At 42.0% G+C, this 16,243-nt stretch overlaps 1 protein-coding gene across 2 annotated transcripts; it reads left to right on the forward strand.

Annotated features, from left to right (window-relative positions):
* The first annotated feature begins 6,332 nt into the window (after positions 1 to 6,332).
* On the forward strand, positions 6,333 to 16,105 carry adck5 (aarF domain containing kinase 5). Of its 2 annotated transcripts, XM_048228883.1 has the most exons (15): positions 6,333 to 6,451; positions 7,531 to 7,619; positions 8,420 to 8,569; positions 8,728 to 8,803; positions 9,035 to 9,235; positions 10,576 to 10,716; positions 11,097 to 11,210; positions 11,511 to 11,642; positions 11,822 to 11,905; positions 12,010 to 12,091; positions 12,321 to 12,399; positions 12,832 to 12,923; positions 14,305 to 14,557; positions 14,871 to 14,987; positions 15,182 to 16,105. In XM_048228883.1, the coding sequence occupies exons 1-15, from the start codon at positions 6,428 to 6,430 to the stop codon at positions 15,282 to 15,284; spliced, it is 1,737 nt and encodes a 578-aa protein (XP_048084840.1). In that variant the 5' UTR covers positions 6,333 to 6,427; the 3' UTR covers positions 15,285 to 16,105. The 2 variants fall into 2 exon arrangements, with proteins under 2 accessions (XP_048084840.1, XP_048084841.1); XM_048228884.1 differs by lacking the exons at positions 6,333 to 6,451; positions 7,531 to 7,619 and having other exon boundaries at positions 8,532 to 8,569; positions 9,040 to 9,235.
* The last annotated feature ends 138 nt before the right edge of the window (positions 16,106 to 16,243 follow it).

The following is a 16,243-nucleotide window of genomic DNA, read 5'->3' on the forward strand; positions in this document are numbered from 1 at the left end:
TGAATAAGCCACTTGTCCGTCATCTATTGACGTGCTACTTCAACCACTCACATCGAAGCCAACCCGTGACGCTGATAACAGTCTCACAGTCGCTTCTACGCTATGTCACATCTATGAAACTCCCGCCCTGCGTCCTGATTGGCCGTACAATAAAATCGGGTGCTGAAATCACTCTCAATGGAAGAGGTCCCAGATGGATATGAGTGAAGCTAGGCGGAGCTAAGCGGAACGAAATTCATCTGGCGAGAGTCAGATTAGGAGAAACCAGGGCTCTTGCTGCATCCTGCTTGGTTGAAAACCCACAAAGCCTATTGGAGACTTGCTGGAGCATCTCCTTAGTCTCCTGAGCACTAACACCATTCTGGCCAATCGTCCTCAGTGCCCTAAAGACAGAAACAACTACCTCTTCAACGACGTGACTGGAATAGTCCGCGCTGAGATACTGGGACTGACGCTCAATCAAGTCTTCATCAGGTTTTGCATTACTTGCATTACAACTTACTGAGACTGATTGATACTGTACCTGTGAGACGGAGAATATTGGCCTTTAGGAAGGCTGGGTGAAGACGGTGCACTTCTCTTTCGGATGATTTTGGAGAGGATGCCATTCTTCATAATCATAACATCCACGTCATCCTGAACAAAGCTGTACAAGGTTCTGGGACGAGATGACCTGGAGCTGCCACTGGAGGGTCGACTGGCAGCTTGGGGTGTCGATACCCGATGTCCTGCCTGTGTGTCCTTGTCCACCATTTGGTACAGGGCCGGAAGGACGATGTGCAGTGAAGTTAATCAAACTACTTTTTCTATGTCCACACATGTTGTGAGAAATTCTTCTCGTGGCACCTGGTTAATAATGTGAGGAATAAATTATAAATTCCACACACATTGCATGTTGTCTGTAATAAGAAAGAAAGAACTTACTGGAATGTCCATTTTCAGAGAAAAAGCAGTCCATTCCCTGACAATAATAAAGAATATTTATATTTACATACATTAGACTAATACAAATATATTTGATATCCTGTTATGTTAGGATATAAATTAAATGAAAGACACTTACTCGTGTGACAGACTTAATCAAAAAACTTAAGGAACTTGCCTCCGTCTCAGCTGTTGTCGATATTGCAGGTACAGGGTCACCTGAGGTTAATTCATTTAATTAATTAAAGTTAATTAATTTAAACAAGAACATTCAAATAATTTGACCTTGAAACCATGGAACATTATTTATAGGATGAACATTAAATTGATGTAGCGACTGTAAAAATCCACACAGCTTTCATTTTACCTATACTGGCATCAGTCCTGGGCCCATCCTCAGAGGAGGTCTGCTTGGGCTGCAGCATTTTCTGAAAGACAGTCAAATTTTGCTTTGCATGAACACCTATATAGTCTGAAGGCATTATACGGTAATATTAATTGATAATTAATTAAAGGCTATGTGAAACTCTGTTAATCCATAATCTTTCAGAATATTTTATAAAGGCTGCAAGGCTATATAAACAGATTATGGCCCTCCTGGTACATTTTACCCATAATGACAGTATAGTTAGATCTTTGAGTGCCATAAGACATATGGCACAGGAAGTAGGCCTATATCATACCAGAAATGACATAGGCTACTGAATTTGCCAGGTGATATGCCAATAAGCCAGTAGGTCAGTATGGGTTAGATCTTCGATGCTCAAAGATCTAACATAAAAACGTTCTAGAAACTATATAGAAACTTTCTATAGATCTAGCCCCCTCTCTGCTGATTGGTGGATCGGTGGGCATATTCAGTTGGCCTGTGACTTCCAGTAGGGTATTACACGCTGCCAGTGCTATGTGTCTCAGGGAGCTGAAAGATCAAACCCCTACTACTGCCCCTCTCCATAATGAATCACATACAACAGTGTCCACTTTAGTTTGAAGTACATTATGGGTAACTGGCCCCAGCGTTTGGGGCAACTGGGGGCAATCTTGAAGGAAGAAGGGCAGTCACAGCCTCACCAAAGGCAACTGCTCAAGCCAATACCATAATGCCCATTTAAATTACTTTTAGTCTGTAGTTAGCCTATAGGGTCTATTTTTCCTTAAGCTATAAAAGTAGCCTACCCTTGATTTCCTGTAGAATCGCCCTTGTCATAACCGTACCATCACTGGCTTTGAAAGAAAGTCCCCTCCTATGATGAATGTGAGTAAAGCCCTCCCTGATGAACTGATGCGTTTTATGCTCGCTTTGACGTGAAAAACACAGACTATCTTGCACTAGCTGCAGCATGTGAAGCAAATGAGGATGCACCTTTCTGTGTCTCTGAGGTCGATGTGAGCAATGCCTTTAGGAGGGTTAATTGTAGAAAAGCTGCTGGACCGGATGGAATTTCTAACAGGGTTTTGAAATCCTGCGCTGCTCAGTTAGCTCCTGTGTTCACTTATATCTTTAACACATCATTGGCTGTCTTTCTGTTATTGTTCCAGTACCGAAAAACAAAAGTCCATCATGTCTGAATGACTACCACCCAGTAGCCCTGACGTCTACAGTGATGAAGTGTTTTGAGAAGCTTGTGAAAAACATTATCTGCTCATCCCTCCCTGCCTCCTTCGACCCCCTCCAAGTTGCTTACAGAGCCAACAGGTCTACAGAGGATGCCATCTCAAACCTCATGCACACACCATCTTAACTTACCTGGAGGAGGGGAATGGGAATTATGTGAGGATGCTGTTCATTGACTTTAGTTCAGCATTCAACATGATAGTACCTCTCACCTTGGTCACAAAGATGAAGGCCTTAGGACTGAACACCACCCTGTGTCACTGGATATTTGACTTTCTCACCAACCGTTCACAAGTGGTTAGAGTGGGGGGTCTGACATCTGACACATTAACCATCAGCACTGGTGCTCCCCAAGGCTGTGTTTTGAGTCTACTGCTGTACAACATCTACACACATGACTGCAAAGCCAACAGTAGTCATACCTCCATCATCAAGTTTGCAGATGACACAGTGATCTTGGGCCTGATTAGTAACAACAATGAACAGCTCTACTTGGATCAGGTTGATGAGGTGGCACAGTGGTGTCAATCTAACAGCTTGACACTGAATGTCAATAAAACCAAGGAAATGGTAGTGGATTACAGAAGGCAGCAGCAGAACTACAGTTACACCCCACTAATGATCAGCGGGCAACCTGTAGAGAGAGTCACAAGTTTTAAATACCTTAGTGTCCACATTACTGAAGACTTAACATGGACTGTTAACACTCAATATGTTCTGAAGAAGTCCAAACAACAACTCTACTTCCTTCGTCAGCTAAGGAAATTCAAAGTTTCTACATCCATCATGAAGGGCTTCTACACTTCAGCGGTTGAGAGTGTTCTAACTGGTAGCATCATCACCTGGTATGGGAACTCCACAGTTAGAGATTGTAGTACTCTGCAGAGAGTAGTGCACTCAGCTGACCGTACTATAAGAACTCAACTCCCTGCTCTACAAGATATCTATTCCAGAAGAGTACTCCTAAGAGCCCAAAAGATTCTGAAGGACTCTTCTCATCCTAACAATGGATTATTCCTACCGCTGAAATCAAGAAGACGCCTATGTAGTCACAAAGCCAGAACTGAGAGACTCAGGAGAAGTTTTTATCCCCAGGCCATCCGAACTCTGAACTCACACTATACTGACTTTGCACACATTCACTCCTCAGCACTCTCAAACATTTCTCAACTCTGAACTCAAACTATACTGACTTTCCACTCATTCACTCCTCAGCACTCATGACCCCCACCTACATGACTTTTAGCACTTTTACATCCCTCTCCCTATGCTACAGACTTCATCACACGTCAGAACACACACACACACACACACACACACACATATCTGACTTTCTCCAACTTTTGCACATCTCCATAGAACTTTTTATTTATTATTTTTGATTTCTCCTCCATCTATCTACCCATGTCCTTGATTGCCTAGCCTAGTGACTTGGCCAGCCCCCCAACCAGGGGACTCGATGCTGATGCGCGTGTAATGACCTTGCCCTCCTTCAGCAGGCGCTCTTAAGGGTCTCTCACGGCGACGTCTGCCAGGCCCCTGCCACAGCCCAGGGCCTGCCACAGTTTGGAGGGCCTGTTTCAGAGCTTCTTGTCCTTGAGGGGCCGCGAACCGTCCCACCTACGGGCCCCTCGGAGCTGCTTCATCATCGCATACTCCTGCAAGGTCTCCAGAGAGCGCAGCAACACTGCCACCCCCTCCCCTGTGTGACACACAGGCAGAATCAAAACACAGACCACCACCGGTCAACGCATTACATTTTATAGTGTGTTATGTACAGTAGGTACTCAACATGTTTACAGCGAAAGGGGTAGGGAAAGGGGAGGGGAACCTCCATCAACCACCACCAGAGTGGACTATTCAACTTGTTATTAGTGCACAGTTCAAAAGCCAGCATTTATGATGGTATGGGGGTGCATCCATGCATATACAGTAGCAGTAGTTGGCCACAGCAGGACTGAGAAATTCAGATTTGTTTTGTACGGTTTTGTGATAATTTTGTCTTAATCAGTGGCGAAGGCCCAGACAATTTTCTTTGCTTTCGAGTTTTGCATTTATCCAATTCAGGTGACAGCTGAAGAGACAACTTACTCACATACAAATGTCGTTTCTGGTAGTTGTAACAGGAATGCGAAGGCTAAATAAAAATATCCAACCACTAGATTTCCAGTTTTTTATTGTTCAAAGTAGCCCAAAGTAGTAGTTCAAAGTAGTAAAGGAAGACATGCAAACTAATCTCTTCCTATACGGATTTTTACATTTAATTTATATAGTATATTTAGTATTTAGTTTTCTTATCTTCTACTGTCTCTATTGTACAGTGGAGTTTTGTTATATGTATATACTTATATTTACTCTGTCTGCTGTAAGTACATGTTGTGTGTGATGTGTGTATGCTACTGAGACCTTGAATTTCCCCTTGGGGATCAATAAAGTATCTATCTATCTATCTCTATCAATCTAATTCCAAGCTGTGACTGAGCTAAGAGGGCTGATGGTCCAGACTGGCCAATAGCACAAATCAGTAGGCCTATCTACAATGACAGCCACTTAAAACAGCTTAATTCTCAAAACCAATTTCCAGAGGGCTTCAGAGGGCTTGTTCCCACCTCTTTTGGGGCTTACCATGAAATGTTTGACCTCTATAGAAAGCTGAGATCCTGTAGTTTTTGTAGGAAACAGTCAGGATAAATGTGTGATGTACTGACACAGAGGTACAGAGGCTAGAATATTTTTTTCTTTCTGCCAGATTACAAGCATCTCTGAACTGACCACGTTTCAGCCCTCTAGGTCACTTGATATGACTTAGAAACACAACTGAGACCTAGCACAAGGTTTTGTGAAAATGTGTTCAAAAGTAGATAAATATAGAATGAAAATATGAGAACTTTAGACCATTATTTGCCAAGGTATGCTCATGCATTTTGTAAAATGCCCTATGGAAACTCCCCATAAGACCTTTGGTTTGGTAACACTTTGAAGTGTCATGCTTGCATTTGAATTGTACTTCAGGGGTTCTGATATGGAATGACTACACTAAATATGGAATAATTACACAAAAATATAACTCTTTGCAATTTCTATTTCAATTCAATTGATGTGTATTAGATGGGCTATACATCTGCACAACTAATATTGGATAAAATAACATGATTATTCAATTTCTATGGACTCCTATGAATATTTCAAGACCCAATATGCTATATCTAGCATATTGCTAACCAGGAACTATCAAGATGCAAATTCTTTAAATTTTGCCGAATTGACATTGTTTTTTCCAGTTCTGGTAAGAAGAGGCCCTACAAATAATCTAGCCTATTATATAATCTATAAAGCCTGTTTAAAACTATAACTTTAGACCTAGAGTATATTTTCATAATCATTATCTTTAGGCCTACAGCAATCATCTGGAGGGAAATGACAAATGCCAATATCCATTTCACCTGGAAGAGGATATCATGCGTGGCAACATTTTCATGTCTCTTCCACACGGTTCCACATGCAGGGTTATCGAATGGTGCATTTCCAACCTGGCGCCGGCAGACGGCAGTGTGACTCACTGAAAATGTTGGTATTAACCTTTTACAGACTCAGTGATAAGTAAATAAAATATGTTGTATTTTCGTGCAAGCCTAGTCTCAAAAAGTTTTGCAAATAACGGAATGCCCTTCTATCCAACGGAACGCACAGCACATTTTGTACTAGGAAAAATTCACTCACTGTCGGACCACACCCCACGTGATCTCCTACGCATGCAAGTAGCCAATGACTTTTCTCCATGAGCTGCAGACCACTAGCGCCGTGACATTCGTGATAACGAACACAGAACACCCACGGAGAGATCTTCGATCCCAAGTTCTCTATTAATGGCAGACATCTGATCGAAACATGACTGCAGAGACATTCAGAGCTGTAAGTGTTTTAGACTGATGATATTGTATGGTACGTGCATGGGGTTAGGTGAAATAAGGTTAACACACGTTATATTAGGTCAGACGACTACGTTAACGTTATCAATGTCATAACTTGTCAGTCATGGTAGTAGTCAGTGGCAAGAGTGCTAAGTAAGATAACCGATTGTTAATTTGGGTGTATAATATGCTTACCCGGCTGATATTGGTATTGATGAGTTCAATGTGAAAATCCTAGACACGTGAGTGACCTTAACGTTATAGTTCATTAGGATCTAACGTTAGAATATACAACGACCCGAGGGCATGCTGCAGCAGGATGTGTAACGTTAATCTAGCTAGCACTACGTTTTTGAATCCAGATGTCCAATGAAGAGATGAGTGATGCTTTAATTGCAACCATGAGGGATTCAGGAGACCTCTTATGTCTACCATTGGCTATTTACGTCGTGTTCAAGGGGCCAGACAGACAGGGGAAAAACAGATTTGCTCCTTACTTGGCATTGTTGCCAAACCCTTCTTTACCGTTAGTCAGATAATCTTACATAGAATTAAGACGTCTACTTTGATGTGTGTTAGAGAATTACATTGATCTCCTCCAGAAACACTATAGCCACAGTTCTGGTGGTCTGTTTACATCGTGGAAAATGAATGAGGAGCCCACTAGTTTGAATGTCCCTGACATGGCACCCTTTGTATAAATCAGTCTGGCTGTTTAGAGACATGCTGTTCTTTAGTCAGCTAATGAAAACAGTCCACTTGAGAAGATTGTTGTGACCTTGATGAACATCCTCTCTCATGTTGGGTGCTGGCCCTTGGGCTACACATAACAAGCAGTAGACTCCATATAGTACCCTCTTCATCTAAGGATATATGCTGCATAGTTGATCTTCAAGAATTACTGTGATTTTACTACAAACTATATTTTGGATTGTAGCCTACCTCATATCTTCATCCATCCGAGTACACTCTACATGACCTTATGAGATATAAGGGCAACATTTTATTGGCCAGACTCACTGTAGTTCTGTGTACAATGTTTCTGTACTGAACTGAGCTGCAATTATGCATGTCTTGTAGGTCCGGCTGTGTCGGCATCATCTGTCTCTGTTGGAACGATACCATGCTTCGCCTCATGTACTGCTACGTCGATCTCTCCGCACACACAGGTAAAACTGAAGCCATGGTGCTGTTACAGCAGGGTAACATCCAAACACAACTGCAGTGACGTGCATATCACCTCTGTATCCCTCTCTCCTGAGTGCTGACACCATAACGTTTCAGTCAACATGTAGGGCTGTTGACATAAATGTTGCTGGTAGTTTTGTTTAAAGCCTGATGACCATGTGTAAAACTTGGTGTTGTAGAAAGTCGTAAGGAATATCCGCACACTAGCTCCCTTTTTTACTTGTTTATTAGAATTATACCAAAGGTAATGTTTCGAGCCTCATGCTCTTAATCAGACTTCAAAATTCACAGACCATCGCCATATTTAAATACTGTAGTTCACTAGGTCACATGACAAATCATTCAGAGTAAGACAGTGTAGGAAATAAATAAATAAATAATTAGAATGATATATGAAGGGTTCAGATGCAAAACCCTCTAAATGCCACCTATGTCAAAAATGAGATAAAGATGGTGAGGGGATGCTATCCACACATAGTATACGCTAATCAAATAATTTAACTCACACACACTGCAATGTACAAAACATTGTAAAACTTGCTGTTGGGAATTTTTGCAAGGATTCATGTGAGTTTAATTGTTTGCCAAAACATTGGTCTTGAAAAAATAACTTCAAAAGAGTTCAGAGTGTGTACTTTTTCATGATAATCCCCTGGCCAGCACCTCTACTTGGGTGTGCTTTCCTCCTCCTCGCTTCTCCAGTCATATACAGTATACCTGGGATGAGGATGCCATATGTATGTATGCACCTGGGATAACTGGTGTCTCCTCCATCCTGCAGAGTCGAGAAGAGCCGGGGAGTGGTGACGAAGATGCTGCTGGGGGTCGCCGTGGGAACACCGGTGGTGGTGGGAGTCAAGTACGGCATATCCGAGCCGAGGGAGAGGAGGAAGATGAAGATCTTAGCGGAAGGCGCGGGGCGCTTCTGTAGGTCTGTCTCTGTAGGTCTGTCTGTCTGTCTCTGTTAATTTGTCTCTTCATCTTGTCTCTACCAAGCTGTTCGTGGTCAATTTGCCATTAGGTAAATAATACTTAATTACCTGCTATGAGGAGATTACCAATCTTAAATTATCTACCTCTTCTCTGCAGATCTTTGTACGTTGGAATGGTGATCTCTGTAGATTATTGGTGGACCTCCAATGTTGCTCTCAGGGGAATGGATGAGGTAGGCTTGATCATCCGATTGAATAGTCACACCTTGTCTGTAGTAAACGTTGTATGTTATTAATTGAAGAATTAGATGTAATGTTTTCCTCCCAAATACTTTTTATGTTTTTTTCTAATATGTGCAGTGCCACTGTAAGCACTGTACAGTATGCATTCAGGTGTCAGTGTGCTAGTAACGTGTGTAGTAATGTCTCCCTCTCTCCTGTGGTTTGTTGTGGTCTCACGTCAGAGCAGCCAGGTGTATATGGAGGGCATGTCGGCGTGCCATCAGCGGGCGGCTGACAGCATGGTGGAGGGGGCCGTGCAGAATGGCGGCCTCTACATCAAACTGGGCCAGGGCTTGTGCGCCTTCAACCACCTGCTGCCCCCCGAGTACATCCGCACGCTGCGCATCCTGGAGGACAAGGCCCTCAATCGCAGGTACAAGGAGGTGAGCTCACCTGTCCGGTGTTGTCCAGTGTTGTCCGGTGCTGTTGCAGCCCTGATGAAACAGATGTAACATGCCGGCTCAAGCATGGAACATAAAGGGGGAGGGATTTTCAAAGTAACAATTAATTTATTAAAGGTGCCATGTGTAATGTCCGCCAAAAATCAATTCATACTCCACATTCCATAAAAGATGGGGGCAGTATACCTCCAGAAAGTGAGCTGGTTTACCCTAGAGTAACAACCGAGACTCGTGTATTGCAGTTTGGCTAGCGGTTATGTTGTCCGCATACTGCCTCCCATGGCCGAAACTGGTATTATGACACCTGTCGGGCTGTGGCTAGTAATTTAGCATGCTAATTCAGGTTGATATCTCTGCAGCACTATACCTTGTTATTTTTTTAATGACATCATCGCCCATATTTCTACTCATTCTTTTGATGCGTGTAGTTCATCTTTTGGATATTTTTACCTCAATTCTTACACATGGCACCTTTAAAGAACATAAGTAAGAATAAACCAAAGTGAAAGCTTAAACAAAAGTGTAGTCTAGGGGTTTGTCATGCAAAATGGAAATCAAAAGCCAAAATGCAGAGAGGAAGGGAGAGCAGGCCTCTTATCAGGTCAGACACGGTCATCTTGCACACCAGAGTCCCAATCACCTGCCACAAAGAGAAAACACAGGAGATAAGCACAGGCACACAAGTGGGCAGGGCCACAGAAGACCCGCCAGGGTTTACAGAGTAAAGTGTTTGTTTCAACAGAAACCGTGGTGTGCTGAACACTGTTGTGCACGCGAGAGCAGCTGAGAAAGATATTCTTTGAAGAAGGGCATTTTCTTTTCTAAGATTTTTCCAAGCTTGATGAAATCGATGTTTCATTTTCTTTTCAGCTTTTCATTCTTACCTTTCACTGAATTTCTTATATGGTGGGTTTTGTATATATGTTGTTGCTGATATGATGGCAACTCTGACAGCCATCAAACTAAAATAAAATCTACCTTAATCACTGATTCACACTGTTTCAACCAAACATGTTGTTCAACCTGGAAACTACAGAAAGACGAGATTGAACTTGTCCCAGCTGTGTGGTTCCAGAGGAATTCTGGGTAGCTGTGTAACCTATTTAGATAGGAAGCATTCACTTGTTTGCATTTTGCCTTATGCACTACATTCAATCAAGTAGACGCATCATAAGTGGAATCGCTATAAATTAGATACAGATCAGGATGAGTTGTGCATGGAAGTCCTTTTGAATCTGTAGGCTACAGTATTACTGTATTTAGTCATTACATGGGTTTTCAGGTTAGTGTATGGGTTGATATTTGTTTCTTTTCTGTCATAGGTAGATGCCCTTTTTCAGGAAGATTTCAATACAACTCCAAACAAGATTTTCCGGAAGTTCGACTACGATCCGGTAGCAGCTGCCAGTCTGGCCCAGGTGCACAAAGCAGAGCTGCATGATGGGACTCCAGTGGCTGTGAAGGTGGGCGGTTTTGGTCCCTGGTCATGCATTGTCGAAACTTCCTGGTCATGCATTGTCGAAACATTTCAACTTTGTTTTTGTTTTTTAATCCCCCGTGCTTATAATATTCTGTTAAAAAGATTTTTTTTTATTCCTATATGAATTTAGATGTGATTGCAAAGGCTCAGTAAAGATTATTCTTAATATTGATGCTGGCTGGATGTACCCAATGAGTAAAAGTTAAGTTAAAAGGTTAAGTCAAGTTTATTTCTATAACACATATAACAACCAGGGGTTGATCAAAGTGCTTTACAGAGTAAGAAGGAATACGTATACGTATAAAAGTGAAGATACTGTGTTACATGCAAGTAATAAATATATGTGTGAATAACCTTTGGCAGGTTCAGTACATAGACCTGCGGGATCGCTTTGAAGGTGACATCCGGACGGTGGAGATCCTTCTGGACATTGTGAAGCTCATGCACCCCAGCTTTGGCTTCCGCTGGGTCCTCAAGGTCGGTCTGCCAGAGCATTCCAGCTTTTCTCTGAAATCCTTTTCAGGCCAGCACACAACAGCAGCTGCTCAGTTTCAAGGACACCCAATGTTGTTGTTGTCAGTGATGTATGAAACATAAGTCTATTATTATTTTTATGTTTATTGGAAAATGGTAATATTTTTATGGTTTCTTTGTTTTGAAACTTTGCTTTAAAACTGTTTTTCTTCAGTCATTCCTTTTTAAAGGTTTAGGTAAGCCCTTTGTTTTTCCCTCTTGTTTATTTACTTGTTTGTCTGTTTACACCACTCTGTTGTCCAGGACCTAAAGGGCACCCTGGCCCAGGAGCTGGACTTTGAGAATGAAGGCAAGAACTCAGAGCGCTGTGCGGAGGAGCTGAAACATTTTAAATTCATTGTGGTCCCAAAAGTCTTTTGGGATTACACCAGCAAGGTATGCAGTCCAGAGAAACACATTTCCTGTCATTAATGCTTGCACGGTAATCTTTTAAACTTAATTTAACTCAAACTTAAATTAACTGTTGCAATGACAATAAAGATTTTATATTCTATTCTATTGTGCTGTTGTCTGCTGGTCCCCTGTGTACACTGATGAACTGTTCCACTTTGAAGAGGGTGCTGACTGCCGAGTTTTGTGAGGGCTGCAAAATCAACAATGTTGAAGAGATCAGGAGGCAAGGGCTCAGCCTGAAAGATGTGAGTGTACTAATGAGGGAGTCCACAATCATGTCTACTGGCAGTGTCTTTAAGCGTGAATACAGAATATGACAATGCTCCCTTTTTCCTGCTTTTGCTTTCAGACAGCAGATAAGCTTATTCGGACGTTTGCCGAGCAAATCTTTTACACAGGATTCATTCATGCCGATCCGCACCCGGGCAATGGTAATAATTCTGTGTGTGTGTGCTGGGGGAGGGACATCTTTTACTTCTCTAAATGTTGAGGCCAAGTGTGTAAACGGATCATTTCGCCTGTAGGCATTTCCCATAACTGTATCAACAGAACATGAAGGGAAGCCTCTGGCTGTGGGCCAAGGCTGTCTGATTTACCACCCCACGTTATGTGAAGAGCGCAGAGTTGAATAAACAGTTTTTTTTTGTTTGTTTGTTTTAGTGCTTGTACGGAGAGGACCAGATAAGAAAGCGGAGTTGGTTCTCCTTGATCATGGCCTCTATGAGTACCTCAGTAAAAGGTAAGCATACCTGGGAATGGTTAATTTCTCCATAGTTTACAGGGGTGATGTCATTTTTGGAGTCTACAAACGATGATGACTACAGAAATGTGTTTTTACTAGGAACCGAACACATGTAATCCATTGTTGTGACAATTATGCTTGACACATGAACATGAATGAGATACATGTAGTTGTGAAATAGGCTTGATCATTGCCCCAAAGGCTTTCCAAATAACCAAGTAGTGGATTATGCAACAGGATGTATAACATACTGTATTCCTGGAAATGCAGACTGTCTTCAGCCTTGAACCGGTGTCTGCACTCTTTCTCTCTTTATCTCTGTCTGGTCTATCTCTGTTTGGTCTGTCTTTTTTGCTTCTATCCATCTTACTGTCTCTCACTCCCTTCCCTCTGCCCTCCCCCCCCCCTCCTCCTCTCTCTCTCTGATAGTGACAGAGTAGCCTTGTGTAAGCTGTGGCGCGCTATCATTCTGCGGGACAAGGCAGGCATGAAGAGGTACTCCAATGATCTTGGGGTCAAAGGTTAGTGCTATAAACATTGATCATTTTGTTGCATACTGTAGTAATACAAAAATGTGGCCAAGTGTTCATTGTGGGGTTGAGGAGTAATTTGTGGGGTTAAATGTGCCATGCTAAATGACAGTAACACGCAGGGCTCTACAGTGCGCCCATTTCACTCGCACATGTGAGTAAAAATGATGGCCTGCGAGTGCAAAAAAATATTTAGGCGCACTGGTGCGAATGACTTCTAACCATGTCAATGTTTGTCTACAAAATACACCGCAACATCAAGAAACATTACTGGTGCAAACCATAGAATCATGTTGCGAATGCAGCATAAAAACTACACCTCCCATCAACGTTAGCAGTTTCGCGTTGTGACTCGCTAGTAGTCGCTTCTATCAAATCCAAGAGCACGCAGAAAAAGTGGAAAGTTAGACTAGCCAGCCAAGATGCAAGATTGAAGAAATTACTTCTTCTATCCACCGAATTCATCGGATATCGGAGGAACAGGATGAGATTCTGAGAATGCAGTGAGAAAAGGAAAGGTAACCTAACATGCCTTTTAGCCCAGTTGACGTATTGGCTGCAATATGCAAAATATAGCTGTAGCGAACAGGCTCCCATTTTATTCAAAGGTAGAACGCGACAACTCCAGGCTTCCACGCATGCTTGTTTGTTTACACCGAATACAAGCTGAAGTGCAAAACGAAAGTAGGCCTAACGTTTGCCTACTGCCCCCATCAATGCAGATATTTCAAATAAAAAGTAAAAGTATAAGAAATATATATATCCTTGATTAGCCTATGTTGAGTTTTGTGGTAGAGAAAATGGACTGTTTTAGTAGTAGTATTAGGCAGTATGCAGTCAGATAGGTCACCATGGGCATATTTGGATTAGCTACAGATGGATTCACAAATAAATAAATTAGCCTACATTTGGCAGGATACTTGATATACATATACAATGCAAATATGGCAACGTATTATACTATTTTACATTAACAAAATGTAGGAAAATTGAACAGACTGAATAAAGTAGGCACTGATCTTTAAAATCCTATTTCCTGTAGCCTAAATGTTGTCAGTCATTCCTAATATTCGCAATTGGTGCACTGGCATGTTTAAGTGTTAGCTGCAGTGTAATGTTAGATTATGTTTAAGTTTAAGTACAGAACTGACTGCGCCCAAATTTTTGTCTGTGCTCCTAAATTTTCCTAAAACGGGTGCACAAGAGCTCCTGGAAATTTTTTTTAGTGTACAGCCCTGTCATGATGACTTAATCATGGTTAGTCACTTCAGTCTATTTGGCAGGGTTCCTTGAAAGTAAGCTGTCATTTTTGAGAAATATCTTACAACTCTCTCTCGCTCTCATCCCTGATTGGCTCCTTCTTCTCCATCAGACTACTTCCTGTTCTGTGAGATGCTCCTGCAGCGGCCAATCAACATGCGGGAGCTTGGCCTGGGGAACATCCTGAGCCGGGAGGAGACGGCGTACATGCGCAACATGGCCGCCAACCACTTCGACAACGTCATGCAGGTGCTGAAGGCCCTGCCACGGCCCATGCTGCTGGTGTTCCGTAACATCAACACGGTGCGCAGCATCAACATTTCCCTCGGAGCGCCCATCGACCGCTACTTCGTCATGGCCAAGAGGTGGGAGGACCACAGGCTTTTTAAAATCAGAAAAGCAAGAAAAAATAATTGGTGTGAATCAATGAGACCTAATTATCAATGTGCATCATTTTATTTATTTATTGAACATAGATTTTAACCAGAGAGGTATAGCCAATTCGCTAAACAGAGACCTCTCAACTAAGGATTGAGGTTTTTTTACCCACATTGATATGGGTCAAATACAGTGCTATTTTATTAATGGTCCTCTTTAATGAAAGCTCTTGTTGGGCTGTAAGATTGTGTCTCCCTGCCTTGCAGTTGAGCCTGTGTATGTTGGTTGTGTTGGCTCTAGTGCTGTGCGAGGGTGGGGCAAGATCCAGGCTGACGACACCAGGGTGCTGCCCAGCTTCGGACTCTTCTGCTGGCTCAGGACCACCTGGGAGAGCCTCAAGTTCGAGTGTGCTCTGAGGTAAATAATACAGCATCCTATGCATCAAGCTGTGCTATACTGTGTGTGCAAAAGCCAGCTGCTCTTTACTAAACATTGGTAGTTGACAGGAGGTCAAAGGTGAGGGTTACTTTTGTTCAAGGAAGGGTTATATTATAGCCAGGTTCCATAGTTGTTTGTATACCAATGACTTGTGTGTTTGTGTGTCCTTACAGGACAGAGATGGCCATGATGAGCCTGACCCGATCCCTGCTCCAAATCCTCTCCTTCTTCGGTCTCATCACGCTGGACCAGGACGTGTACCAGTACCTGAAGTGAGGTGGACACACCTGTCACCCAAACTTCCTACCTCAGCAGGGGACCCATTCTGTGGAAACATGCATCTGGCACCGCCAGAATAATGCAAGAAAGATCAAATCATGGATTTTTCATATGAAATCTCTTAGGCTTTTGTAATCAATGGATGTTGAAGGGGTTTTATTATTTATTTTTTATCATCAAACTAGTGCTGTTTTCTATTGCTGACTCTCCAAGCCCAGGTTTTTTGAATGTTCTTTCGCCCTTCTGTTGAGAACATTTTCATTTTGCATTTCAAAGTTGAAGAAACCCAATGAAGGAGGAGCAATGACTAAAGAAGTGAAATTGAAAAGGGTGTGAAGAATATTACTAACTTAACAATATTGTTGACATGAAGCAATACAATCTCATTTTACTTTTCACTTTCACACTGAAGTTGGCAAACTGAAGTTTAGCCTTATGTGAATTGTTTTAACCTTTTATACGTGTTTTTTTTAAGTAATTCCTAACATAATATAAATCTTAAATACATGCATTATTAAACAAAACATTTTTTGTATCTGTTAATCAATGCGATTACTTCTACAATAGCATACTGAAAGTTTCTATGTTGTACACGTATGCCTTTGTGGCAGGTGTTCCCACGGATTGGGGGTTGTACAGATTTCACCATGTTTTGTAAACCTGAACATCCCTGAACAAGAGGAGGAATATCAGATGAACACCAAAGCACACAACATTTAACTGCTGCTGCTGTCAGGGTAACATATATGTATTATCTGCTGGGATATTATATTTATGCACAATGTGCAGTTTCATTTAGCACAATAAAAATAAAGCAAAAAAAACATTTGGTCTTACCTTTTTTCTCCCAAAGATCTGTCTGTGACAACAAAGGAACACCAGAATCATACTCCAGACATGAGATCAAATAGTTCAATGTTCACCAGAATCATACTGCAGACATGAGGTCAAATGGT

The sequence above is a fragment of the Alosa alosa genome, chromosome 20 (genome assembly GCF_017589495.1).
Source record: "Alosa alosa isolate M-15738 ecotype Scorff River chromosome 20, AALO_Geno_1.1, whole genome shotgun sequence".
Taxonomy (NCBI): Eukaryota; Metazoa; Chordata; class Actinopteri; order Clupeiformes; family Clupeidae; genus Alosa; species Alosa alosa.